Here is a 12,866-nt window from a genome sequence, read left to right on the forward strand (position 1 = left end):
ACCTTATTTCTCTCAACTATGAACAGCAAAGATAATAATGCACCCAAAATCTGTCAGGCAGTTGCAAACTAATTTGGAAGGAATTAAGCATGATATCACTTTGCTGCAGCTAAGCTCCATCTTAAAACTAAAAGGGGAAAGATGGCCTATTGTCCATCAAATCCAGCTTTTCCTGAGACAAGCTGCAGTTAATAACAACAAAAACTCACCTAAAGAATCAAGTCCTGAACATTTATTTTTGACAGCCCCAGTTGAGGCACCTGTTTTCTGACCTGTGACTCATTGTGCATCTGTCTCTGAGCACTGCTCACGGCCGGGAGACAGAGCAGGGAGGGAATGACTCAGAGCAGGGAGGGATGAGGAATTTGGAATGTGAGCAGGGAGGTCAGGAGTGAAGGACATGCTGCACCCTCTGCAAGGCAGAACCAGCACTGGAGCCAGGGACCAGGTTCTGCACTCAGGGAGGAGAATGTGAGATATCAACCAGCAGCTTCACTGTGACCTGCACTGCAGACCTCACCCAGCACCAGCCCTGCCCTGCCTGTCACCTGATGTGACCTAGGGAGGTGTCACCTGGGCACTAAGGGTCTAAGGAGGAGCTGGCTGGCTTCATCAAGTGGCAGTTTGGTGGGGAGACCTCAGAAGAGCTCAGGTCTCCTTTCTTTGCCCACTCAAGTGGTTTCTGAGTGCTCTTATCACAGAATTATGGAATCCTCTGAGTTGAAAGGGACCCACAGGATCACCCAGCCCAGCTCCTGCCCTGCCCAGACCCCCCAAATCCCACCTTGGGCATCCCTGGCAGTGCTGGCCAAAGACTCCTGGAGCTCTGGCAGCCTCAGGGCTGTGCCCATCCCTGGGGAGCCTGGGCAGTGCCAGCACCCTCTGGGGGAAGAACCTTTCCTGATCTCCTAAACCTCTCCTGACACAGCTCTATATCCTCTTTTGTTGCAGGTCCAAGCTGTTCTCCTGCAAGAAGATTTGGAGTGAACTTGGAAAACAGAGAGATGGCACTTAAGGGTAAACTTCAAAAAGGTACATAAAATGGGTGTATTTCCAAATTTTGTAACAACCTCTATCAGATGCTTAAAACCTGCCTCTGCCAGCAACTTCCATTCTGAGGTTTTGATAAACCCACTGTTGAATTACAGAAGTGATTCTTTTTTACTGAAAGCTTAATGGCACAATAAAGTAGACATTATTCAAATCTATTCAAATAAGGTGCATCCCTCAAACAGTCAGCACAAGAGGACTGCTTTGAGAGGTGCCTGAACAGCAGAGTCCCATTGTGGGAGCAGATACAGAGGGGAGAGCAAGGCCCTGGTGCTCCAGTGGGTGGGCAAAGCCCAATGGCCATGGACAGAGCTGCAGGTGGCTGAGTCATCAGGCCCTGCCCTGGGGCACCTCTTGTCCTCAAAGAAATATGGACAGCTGTGCCTCCAGCACACTGGAGAGACAAATTCATGGGGCTGATCACAGAACCATGGAATGCTCTGAGTTGGAAGGGACCTTAAAACTCATCTTAAAGCCATGGGCAGAGGCACCTCCCACTGTCCCAGGTGCTCCAAGCCCCAGTGTCCAGCCTGGCCTGGGGCACTGCCAGGAATCCAGGGGCAGCCACAGCTGCTCTGGGCACCCTGGGCCAGGGCCTGCCCACCCTGCCAGGGAACAATTCCTCAGTCCCAAGATCCCATCCAGCCCTGCCCTCTGGCAGTGGCAGCCATTCCCTGGCTCCTGTCCCTCTGTCCCTTGTCCCCAGTCCCTCTCCAGCTCTCCTGGAGCCCCTCCAGGCCCTGCCAGGGGCTCTGAGCTCTGCCTGGAGCCTTCCCTTCTCCAGGGGAACATTCCCAGCTCTCCCAGCCTGGCTCCAGAGCAGAGGGGCTCCAGCCCTGCAGCAGCTCCGGGGCCTCCTCTGGGCTCTCTCCAGCAGCTCCACGTCCTCCTGCTGTTGGCCCAGGGCTGGGGCAGCTCTGCAGGTGGGCTCTCACCTGAGGGAGGGCACAGGGACACAATTCCCACCTTTCCTTTGGGATCTGCCCAGGGCTGGGGCAGCTCTGCAGGTGGGCTCTCACCTGAGGGAGGGGCACAGGGACAGAGCCCCCCTCCCCTGCACTGAATCACCTGAACCCTTCCCTGCAAGGGGCTTTCCACGCTCCCCCACAGCAAAGCAACAATCAATGGACACGATGGGTAAAACCCCAAGAACTGCAAGAATCAGAATGGCACAAATGCCAAAGGAACAGCACAAAGCCAGTCCAGCCCTGTCTGGGGAACAGGCAGCTCGTGGTGCTTTAGAGGTGTAGCACAGCCCCAGCTCCCAGAGGCAGCCAAAGCTGCTCTCAGCTGCTCTCCATGGATGATTCCACTGGCCCCAACCTGCACTAAGAGCCAAGTGATTCCAGCTGTTTCTGAGTTTTGATGTGTATTTAGCATGCATAAAGTGTAAGCCATTACAGACATTAAAAGCAGTAAGACACAGATTAGGTGATTTCATTAGTCCAAAATCCTTCTCCAGCAGGATTTTCCACATGAACAGGGCATTTCCCAGGAATGTGTCTGGGCTATTTCTAGGGGACCCAGATGTGGAATACACCACCAGCTCCCTTGGGAGTCAATTTCACAGCCAAATACTTTCCCAAGTAGGTTGAATTGTGTGATGATCAACATAAACATTTTTATTTCATCTCATTATTTCTATTTATGCTGCTTGTACTTGACAAATTCAAAAAGTTAATAATGTGTCACATAAAACTAATGGCCAGAACAATAAATATTCTGTATAATTTCACAAACACAGCATCAGTTTTATTTAGGTTCTGTGATACATTGCCAGCATATTGCCTTTCAAGATGTATTAAAATATACCATGGATATTTTTTTTTTCCTTAACAAGAAAACATATTTCTGTGGTTTGATCAAATAAGTCTTACATGGTTTTCAATTTCCAGGAAGGCAATTAAAATAAAGGAAAAATCTTATGGTGGTGGATGAGAAAAGGAACATTACCCAAACAGTTCAGTTCTATTACTTGATTCCACTTGTACAGGTGATTTCACTCTGTAGAAAAAGGGTCAAATTCCATTTGCAAGTTTTTAAATTGTGCCATTAAAATCTGAGTGAACATTTTCAAAGCAAGTTACAAGCAATTTCCTATTAAAAATAGATTATTAAGCTTTAAAAACTATATTCTCAGGGTAGTATGTGTGTTCTGCAAGATAGAGATGAATGAACTTCTAGCAATAATTCACAGTAAATGAGTTTAGATTAAAAATTTACATTTACCTTGTCCCTGATAGCTACCTTGGAATTTCAGAGGGGCTGGGGAATGAACTGACTTGGTCTCAGAACTGGGTTGCTGCATGAGAGAAACTAACAAAAATCACATTCAAACCCTCAGCTGGATGTTGGCAGCCTGACATGGGGAACACAGATGTGAGCACCCCGGATCTGCAGCCCACATGCCACCAGCCCACGGGCCCCCAGTCTGCTCCCCCTTATTTAACAACTGCTCTGTGCTGCCCAGGGCTCCTGAGAGTCCAGCAGCAGCCAGAACCAGCTCAGGGTGAAGGGGAGGGATTGGTGAGGAGAATTTGGATCTCCAAAGCCAGCAGCTCAGGGTGAAGGGGAGGGATTGGTGAGGTGAGTTTGGATCTCCAAGGCCAGCAGCTCAGGGTGAAGGGGTGGGACTGGTGAGGTGAGTTTGGATCTCCAAAGCCAGCAGCTCAGGGTGAAGGGGTGGGATTGGTGAGGTGAATTTGGATCTCCAAGGCCAGCAGCTCAGGGTGAAGGGGAGGGATTGGTGAGGTGAATTTGGATCTCCAAGGCCAGCAGCTCAGGGTGAAGGGGAGGGATTGGTGAGGAGAATTTGGATCTCCAAGGCCACCAGCTGGGGGTGAAGGGGAGGGATTGGTGAGGTGAATTTGGATCTCCAAAGCCAGCAGCTGGGGGGTGAAGGGGTGGGATTGGTGAGGAGAATTTGGATCTCCAAAGCCAGCAGCTGGGGGTGAAGGGGTGGGACTGGTGAGGTGAATTTGGATCTCCAAGGCCAGCAGCTCAGGGTGAAGGGGTGGGACTGGTGAGGTGAATTTGGATCTCCAAAGCCAGCAGCTGGGGGTGAAGGGGAGGGATTGGTGAGGTGAGTTTGGATCTCCAAGGCCAGCAGCTCAGGGTGAAGGGGAGGGATTGGTGAGGTGAGTTTGGATCTCCAAAGCCAGCAGCTCAGGGTGAAGGGGAGGGATTGGTGAGGTGAGTTTGGATCTCCAAGGCCAGCAGCTCAGGGTGAAGGGGAGGGATTGGTGAGGAGAATTTGGATCTCCAAGGCCAGCAGCTGGGGGTGAAGGGGAGGGATTGGTGAGGAGAATTTGGATCTCCAAGGCCAGCAGCTGGGGGTGAAGGGGAGGGATTGGTGAGAAGAATTTGGATCTCCAAGGCCACCAGCTCAGGGTGAAGGGGAGGGATTGGTGAGGTGAATTTGGATCTCCAAGGCCAGCAGCTCAGGGTGAAGGGGAGGGATTGGTGAGGTGAATTTGGATCTCCAAGGCAGCTCCCCTGAAATGGCCAAATCTCATGTCACAGTTTGAGACCGGCCACCCACGGATGCCAACGCTCGTCCTTCTCCTTCAGTTCCCTGGGATGAGCCCATGGGGAGCAAATCTGGGAGTTATGTGCATATATATGGGCAGTGGTGACTATTTATTTTGATTTTGTACAGGTGAAGGGGCAGGACCTTAACAGTTCTTTTCAAGCACTCAGCTGGTTTTTGCACAGGAAAACAAAGTAAAAAAACCCAATGAAATGGGACAGCTGGATGAAGATTGCAAACACAACACACAAAACAACGACTTGGCATAAATGAATGCAAATAAGTCCTTGATAATGCTGTTGAGAAGCTGCTGGTGTTATTAGTACTTCAATCACAGAGATGCTCGTTAGAGGGAAAAAATGAACTTAGAAAATCCTTCTCCTGTGGGAAGCTTCATGCTCCTTCCCCTCCTTCCAGCAAATTCCTCCTTATCAGCTAAAATCAGGGTCCAACCTGCGGAAATGTTTACAGTCTTCAAACCTAAAACTAGTTAAAATCACTTATCAGCCAAATGTCCCCTAAATACAAGGCAGGCTTAACAGATATGTCTGCTGATCTCATGACAGCTCCCTTCCAAAGTTCTATATTCAATACTATATCACGGGAGTAGAAAAAGTTCCCCCTAATTTTTTTTCCCCTAATTTTGCAATAGAATTCAAAACAAGATACTGGGCACTTGTTTACTGGAAATAATTCATTAGGTGAAGGTTTTATTGGGTATTTTTGTTGCTGTTTTGGTGGGAGGGATCACAGCCAGCCTCTATGGAGTTCTAATGCAGCTAATCCACTTTAACCACCTCAGCTGCCCAGGGAATGCTCCCTTCCTACCCCTGGCATTCCTTCAAAGGGGATCCCACACTTTTCCATGCCCTAAAAGTGGGCCAGCATATGAGGAATAAACACCAAATAGAAAGTACAAGCTGGGGTGTCTTCCCTGTGTATTCCTTTGTCACCTCAATGCACTAGGAGGATGCCTGAAGAGTGGAAGTGGTTTTGCTGAAGACAACAGACAGCTACACACAGACAGCCTTGGAATTCCTCTGTTAATGTATGGAAAAGCTCCTAGAACCAGTAACTGACAAAAAGCCCAGAAATAAGATTTCAGAAATTAAACAGCCTTTTCAAAGGGAAGTTGAGAAACCCAGAGCCTGCCTTAGCCAGGTCAGGCTGAACCTTTCTGGTCTCAAAGACTGCATGTGATCCATCTCCAGCAAGTGACACAGCAGATCAGGATTATTCCCTTTACTTCCCCCCATCCCTCAATTTCATCCCCTTGCTGCAACTATTATCCTTCTGAGGACAGGAATGACTGCCAGCCTATTTGTTTCATCCTTGAAAAACCCTAAGCTGCTCTGTCCCCCTCTAACACATCTTGATCAGACAAAAAGAAAGTGGTTCAAGTTGTGCCTCGGGAGGTTTAAACTGGATATTAGAGAAAATTCCTTTATGGAAAGAGTTGTGAAGCAATGCACAGGCTGCCCAGGGAAATGGGCATCCCTGGAAATGCTCAATAACCTTGTGGATGTGGTATTGAAGACAGTTTAATGGCGAACACGGTGGTGGTGCTGTGTCCATGAATGCACATGGTGATTCAAAGGCCTTTTCCAGCCTTACCAATTCTATGATTTGACACAGCCTGGTCATTTCTGCTTGATGAGGCTTTTGTGCATCACACCTCACGCCTGGCCTCCTTCCAAATCCTCCTGTTGCACAGGAGCCCCAGTCTCAGCTCGCTGGAGCTGTCCTTGCCATGCTTACACTAACCCAGCTCACCAAAGGTCAGTAGGTGTCACATAAGCTGGTCCATTGGCAAATCTGATGGACCAAAAGCAGGTCAGCCACGTGTGAAGTAAAGGGGAAAGTGAGTCATCAAGAGTGACAACCAGAACAGGATAAAAGCTGTAAAAACCATCAGTTCCTTGGCCTTTAGTTCTTTGCTGAACTCCAGCAGCATGAAACAGCCCAAAATCAAGCCACATGTCAAAATTAACATGAATTCACCCTGTAGAAGAGCTGGAGCTGGCAGCTTCATTTCAAATCATTCCTGACCCTGCAGCTTCCCCAAACCCTGCACCCTGTGGCACAGGACTTACTACTCATTTCTCTGCTCCTTTACTGCTGGTTGCCACTTCATTGCAATATAAAAGGAATTTAACAAGGGTATCACTCAGATGCAAAATACAAATAGACTGAGAATATATTAATTAATCTGTGGTACCCCCTACCCACTCCCAAATCAGCTCATCACTTTAGCTCTGCACTTCACGAACAGATGGGATCTTCTGGCAGCCTTTAAACCACTCAAAAGCACTTTCTCCCATAACAAAGAAAACTAATTACTAGAATAAGATGCTATTTCCCATCTATTTATCTGCTATTTTTAAGGAATCAGCTCGCTGTCTGATTCAGGATTTGCAGCAAAGCCCTCAAACAGCAGAATTAAATGCACATTGGTACAATGGTACAGAACACACTAAATGAACTTTGTAAGGATTTTGCTCACCAAATGCTTCTCCCTTTCCCTTTAGGAAACTAAGGATCATGGATGCATAGATAATCAACACTTAGCACTGGCTTCTCGTGCTGGATCCCTGAACACAGCATAGCAAAGACTGCTCCAGCTCTGCTCTAACAGATTCCACAACAATTTTTTTATAACTTGAGGATCATTCTTTCCCAATGCAACCATCTTCCTGTTGACCCTGTAAGTGCTTTGCTCAACCTCAGTGCTTGCTTGCTAGGCTGTGCATGTTTTTTCCAAGGTAACTTCTTGCCTTTAGCAACTTCAAGATAGGTGGAAATCAATGTCAAAATTATAAACTTCCCAAATTCTTTTGGGAAAGCTTCTAAGCATGGCTGCAGAGGATTACAAGACTTAGATTAATCCGATAACAAGCCTTAAAAAAGCCTGAGCTACAGCAATACCAGTTCAGACACTTGGATGAGTCCCAGGCACCCAAGGAAGTTAAACACACTTAGAAAAATAATTGCAATATTCAGCACGTCTGAACGCACAAAGAGCTGCAGCGAGGAGCCAACAGATTTTGTAATAACTAAGCAAATTTCGTGGTAGATTTGTGATTCAGTGGGTATTTGTTGTGTGGCAAATAAACCAAAGCAGCTAGTTACGTGTTGCCTAGCTGCAGCCTCTAATAGGAATTGCCTCCCTGCAGGTAAATCACTTTCTATTACTCCTAAGTACCTCAGGAAAACTACTAATTGAAAACACAGTTCTAATACTGTCCAGCTGGAAAACATTAGCTTAGGATGGAACTAGCTTGATACTGGCTGCCAACTGGCTATGGACAATGGAATAGGAAATTAATCTTTTGCAGACAAGACATACCATTTTCCACTTCTCCTTTGTAACCTTCAAATCAACTCATCATTAACCAACGGCTTTGATTCTCATGGGAAAGAAAAGCATCACTGAATTCATGATAATCCAAGTCTGGCTTTCTTGCATTAAAATCAAGACTCCAATTTTGACATAGTGGATGGCAGAGGAACTGGAGGCAGGTACAACATCCAGCACCACAGTAACATTTCCCTCTTTTCTTGGCTAAGAGTTAAAGAACAGCCAGACCACAAGGAGAAGCACAGTTGTCCAATTCTGTATTGCCCCAGCCCATCCTCCTGCAGCTCGCTCCTGCCAAGAGCTTTTTCCCGTGCAGGTGCAAAAGGGATGAGGGGCAAAACCCAAGCTGCTGGCTAGTGCGAAACCATAACACCCCATACATATTCAAACTGGTTTTTCATTTCTATTTAAATTCATTTCCATGCAGGGACCAACAGGTCAGACTACCTCAGAAGCATCATTCCCCAAGTTGCCTCCAACCCACAACCTTCCCGAGCCTCCTCTCCTTTTCAGAGTGAAACACTCTGGCCTTTTATGATTACTTTTATTCAGTAGCCAAGTTCTCCAAGATGAGAAAAAACTACACAAACCCCATGACATCTAGTACCACTCCTTGTCATGTCGAGGCACCCGTGTTCTGCAGCCAGCCACACCTGCCAGCAGATGATGGCAGGGGTCCCTGCCCATGGCAGGTAGCTGGAAAGGAATGATCTTTAAGCTCCCCTCCAACCCAAAACATTGACTGATTTTATGGAGCTACCCATTAGCACAACACTTCAAGTGCACATTCACCTCTTCAGCTTCAGATTACTGTACAGGGTTTGTTCCATTGCATGAATCAGACCACCTCATTTGTGCCCAAAATAGATTACAAAACACGTATCTGAGTTATCAGCACAGAGACAGTTACCAGTTCCTAATGATTTCTGGGTCTAAAATAGGCTATTTCTCCACAGTCTGTCTTAGTTTGCTTCAAACCAGCTTCTCCATCCATTCCAGAGAAACCCAAGGAGGCCAGATAAGATGAGGGCAGCAGGACAAGAGGAGGAATAACACACTCATCAGAACTGAAGAGATCCAGAGTTTATACTCTCTGTAGTTTGAGTACAGACAACTTGTCAGAGATCAAAAAGTTTAGAGCAGCTTTGTTCTGGCCTGATCCCACAGGAGAGGTGTTTTTAGCTCCTTCCAGACAACACAAGAAGATGAAGGGGAGGACCCCAGACAGACAACTGCAAGCCAAAAACATCAGTAGCCAGGCTACATCCTCCCAGATCTGCCTCCAGCCCCATGAACATCCACATGCATCCCACGGCCTTTTTGATGAGCAATGAAATAAAGGTTCAGTCTGATTTGGTGAGTGACAATCCAATTTTGCAAGGGTGGATTCCCAAGTCTTGGTGAGCTGTTAGAGGTAATGACTCCCAGTACCAGCCTCATGACAGAAGCAGGGAAGTTATAAAAAAATCAGAAAATCTGAGGATCAGGAGTCAAAAGAAAGTCAGTGGGGAGGAGAACCAGTCAGAGCATCCAAGGAGAGGTCCAGATACTCAATTACCTGAATTACTGAGGACCTTGGCAAATTTTCCCTTACTTCCACGATGCTCCAAATCAGGTACAAGACAGGATGAGAGGAAACAGTCTAATGCTGCACCAGGAGAGGTTTAGACTGGAAATTAGGGAAAATGCCTTCCCAGAAAGGGCTGCCCAGCCCTGGCACAGCTGCCCAGGGCAGGGGTGGAGTCCCCATCCCTGGAGGGATCTGAACACCCTGTGGTTGTGGCACTTGTGTGAGCACGGGGCAGTGGTTAGAGTCAATGGTCTCAGATTTTCCAACCTTAACTCTTCTGTGATTCAATATATTGAAAAGCTGCTTCTCTACAAAGTCCACTCAGAACGTGGTGCAGGACTACAATCACACGGAAAAGTATTAAACTTGCCATGCCAGACCATATTTACACATAAACAAGGAAGAGCTAAAGCTATACAGGCAACCTTAATGCCTGTACTCAGGCCAACACTTAAAAATTATTACAAATAGAAAATTTGGGGTCAGACTGCTTTTAAGTGCTTTACAATGATTAAAATACATGTTAGGTTTTTGTTTTTGTTTTTTTTTTAAGAATTAGCTCTCTTGTTACAGTAAGAGAGTGTGAGAAACTTAGTACTGGACTAATCATAACCAGCCCAAGAGTTATCACTGAATATCTGAAGGGATAAAAGCAAATTAAAATGGCACCTGTTGGACCTCCCGGACTTACAGTTTCTTGCAGGTATACACAAAAGGAGAGGATTTGGGATGGCTGTGTAAAACATCCCTGGTTAATCGTGGTGAGGACCATCCCAAAGGCCCAGCTCTCACCTTTATGCTTCCCCCGATGAGATCTGGTGGCTCCTCATCTGTTTCTAAGGCAACGTTGATGGAGGCGAAGGGGCGACTTGCCATCTGTTGCATCTCACGCAGTAGTTGCTAATTTATTAAACAGAAAAATATTATCATGATATTGTTCTGACACAAAATGAAAGACAAATGTATCTAAAAGGTTTTGCCCAATACAAAGGGACATCAGTGAATATGGAAAAATACCCTCCAGGGGCTTTAATCGCCTTAAGAATACCAGTAATGGTAAATATTCACATTACTACACTTTAACAAAGTATTGCAAGTAAAGCTGAATGCACAATGTGAGCCTGACATGTCTGGGAGGGAAAACGATCTGAGTCTCCATAAAGCAGTTATTTACTTTTTAGGCTGCTGTTTGTTATCACCTGTCTGATTCCCATTCCGTAGGATTTGTGGGATTCATTTTAAAATTAAACTAGCAGCAGTATGTAACTACTGTAAGAATGAAGTTGCTATTTTTTATAACAGCACCACCAAAACACTGTCAGGTTTCTACTGAATAATCCCCTTCTTTTATTGTTTCCTTGCTGAATACAGAAAATGTCAAATATGTCCTTATTGCAAAATGTTTTATCAAAATAAAAAACCTTTTCCTGGGCAAATCCCCACAACCCCTCATGACACAAGACATCTCTTTGTTCTGCTCTTAAGCACTTCTAAGCATTTCCATGCAGCTTCCCCTTTTTACCACACAAAACCCAGATACTTTCTACGCAGCTGGGCTGGAAACAGCGTTTCAGTTTTAGCTGAGCTGTAGACACACTTCTTTTTGGCTCCAGTGACTAATGTCTGATAGTGACAACACAGCCCGACAGGGGAGGCAGAAGCCAGAATTCCATGAGGCAAGGGGCCCAATGGGACTCGGTGTCTCTGTTTAATAAGGGAAGAGGCAAACACTGTGCAGCATGAGAAAACCCAGAGCTCTTAACCTTAAATGCAGAAACTGCCCAATGCTCTCACACAGATTCACACATCTACCATCACTACTTATTACAGCAATACCAATTATCCTCTGTTTTTAAGCTGGACTGAGGCACCACCAAATGCTCTCCAGAACTCCCACCATTGCCACCTGCATTTTCCCATTAATTCTGGGCAATCTGACACTCCAAGCCCAAACTGATCATTTACAGCACTCAAAAAGCACCATAGAAAACCCCACAAAATGCACTGTGCCCCAATATCCCCATGCAGCACAGAAGAGGGTGAAAGGAAGGGGCTGTGATCCAGCAACATTGTTTGGAACTGATTCCCAGAATCACCCAATCCCAGAATGGTTTGGATTGGAAGGGACCTTAGGGACCATCCAGTGCCACCCCGTTCCCGGGCTCAGTCCATGCCCGTGGCTCTGGGGCCATGGCTGGGCCTGGAGCAGAGCCTGGGCCTGCTCCACACAGGGACAGACTGGGACAGACCGGGACACCAGGGACAGCCAGGGCCCAGGCCCCTCTCACTGGGGCTCCTCCCCAGGCTGAGCAGCCCCAGCTCCCTGGGTCTCTCCTGGGCACAGGGATGCTCCAGGCCCTCCCTCAGATGCACAGCCTCTGCTGGCCCTGCTCCAGGACATCCACGTCCTCCCTCCACGCTGAGGATCCAGAGCTGGACACAGCCCTCCAGAGGTGCCTCCAGGGCTGGGCACAGGGGCAGGATCACTCCAGAGGTGCCTCCAGGGCTGGGCACAGGGGCAGGATCACTCCAGAGGTGCCTCCAGGGCTGGGCACAGGGGCAGGATTCCCCCAGCCCTGCTGGCACTGCTCTTCCTGCTGCCCCCAGGGTCCCAGTGGCTCCTTGGTCCCCAGGGACAGCTGGCTGTCCACCAGGACCTGCTGGCTGCTCCTCCCCAGGTGCAGGACCCTGCATTTGTCCCTGTGGAATTTCTGCAGGTTCTTCTCTGCCCATCCCTCCCAGCTGTCGAGGTCCATCTGAAGGGCAGCACAGATCCCCAAGGCTCCTGCCACCTCTGTGTCACTGGGAACTGCCCAGGAGCCACCCAGCCCTCACCCAAATCACTGATGGACCAAACACTGGGCCCAGTACAGAACCTTGGGGGTCACCACTGGAGACAGGCCTCCAACGAGACCCTACACTGTTGTATTGCACTAAATAGTTTATTTAGTTGTTGCACTGGTGATGGGCAATTTCTACTGAGCATGTTGGGTAAAGCAGAGGGATTTTCCCCCTCCCTCATCACATGGTTTCCCCCTCACACCCCCCCCCCGGTTACACACACCTGGTCTGTCCCACAGGTACTTTGCCCCTCCCCAATGCCATCCCATTGGCTCCGGCTCTCTCCCCCGCCCCCACCCCCTAGGGTATAAAAGCTCCTGTGTGAGAGCTCCACGGCCTCTGTTGTACCTGGGTGACCCATCACCTGTGTCCTGCCCCAAGCCAATAAACAGGATACTTGCACCCACGTGGAGAAGAGCCTCTCGTCTTTTACCTTCGTCTATGCAGGTCTGTGTGGGCTAGAGTCTTAAGCTAGCGGATTGGACTCTTATAAGGCCCAGGAAAAACACGGATTGCCG

The 12,866-nt window shown here is 47.8% G+C and overlaps 1 protein-coding gene and 1 long non-coding RNA gene across 3 annotated transcripts in view; one reads left to right on the forward strand and one right to left on the reverse strand.

Annotated features, from left to right (window-relative positions):
• The window catches only part of ATRN (attractin), a 149,159-nt gene that overhangs the window by 10,080 nt on the left and 126,213 nt on the right, over positions 1 to 12,866 (reverse strand). For both annotated transcript variants that reach the window (XR_007777543.1, XM_050974261.1), the window contains exon 27: positions 10,300 to 10,407. Coding sequence is in view for 1 of the 2 variants with exons in the window: in XM_050974261.1 (XP_050830218.1) it covers positions 10,300 to 10,407 (108 nt within the window). In the remaining variant the exon portion in view is untranslated. The remainder of the gene's footprint in view (positions 1 to 10,299; positions 10,408 to 12,866) is intronic.
• Positions 1,550 to 7,184, forward strand: LOC127059598 (uncharacterized). Its single transcript, XR_007777545.1, has 3 exons — positions 1,550 to 3,636; positions 3,747 to 3,801; positions 4,023 to 7,184. It is a non-coding gene; the product is annotated as an uncharacterized LOC127059598 (long non-coding RNA).

This window comes from Serinus canaria, chromosome 4 (genome assembly GCF_022539315.1).
Source record: "Serinus canaria isolate serCan28SL12 chromosome 4, serCan2020, whole genome shotgun sequence".
NCBI classification, from domain to species: Eukaryota; Metazoa; Chordata; class Aves; order Passeriformes; family Fringillidae; genus Serinus; species Serinus canaria.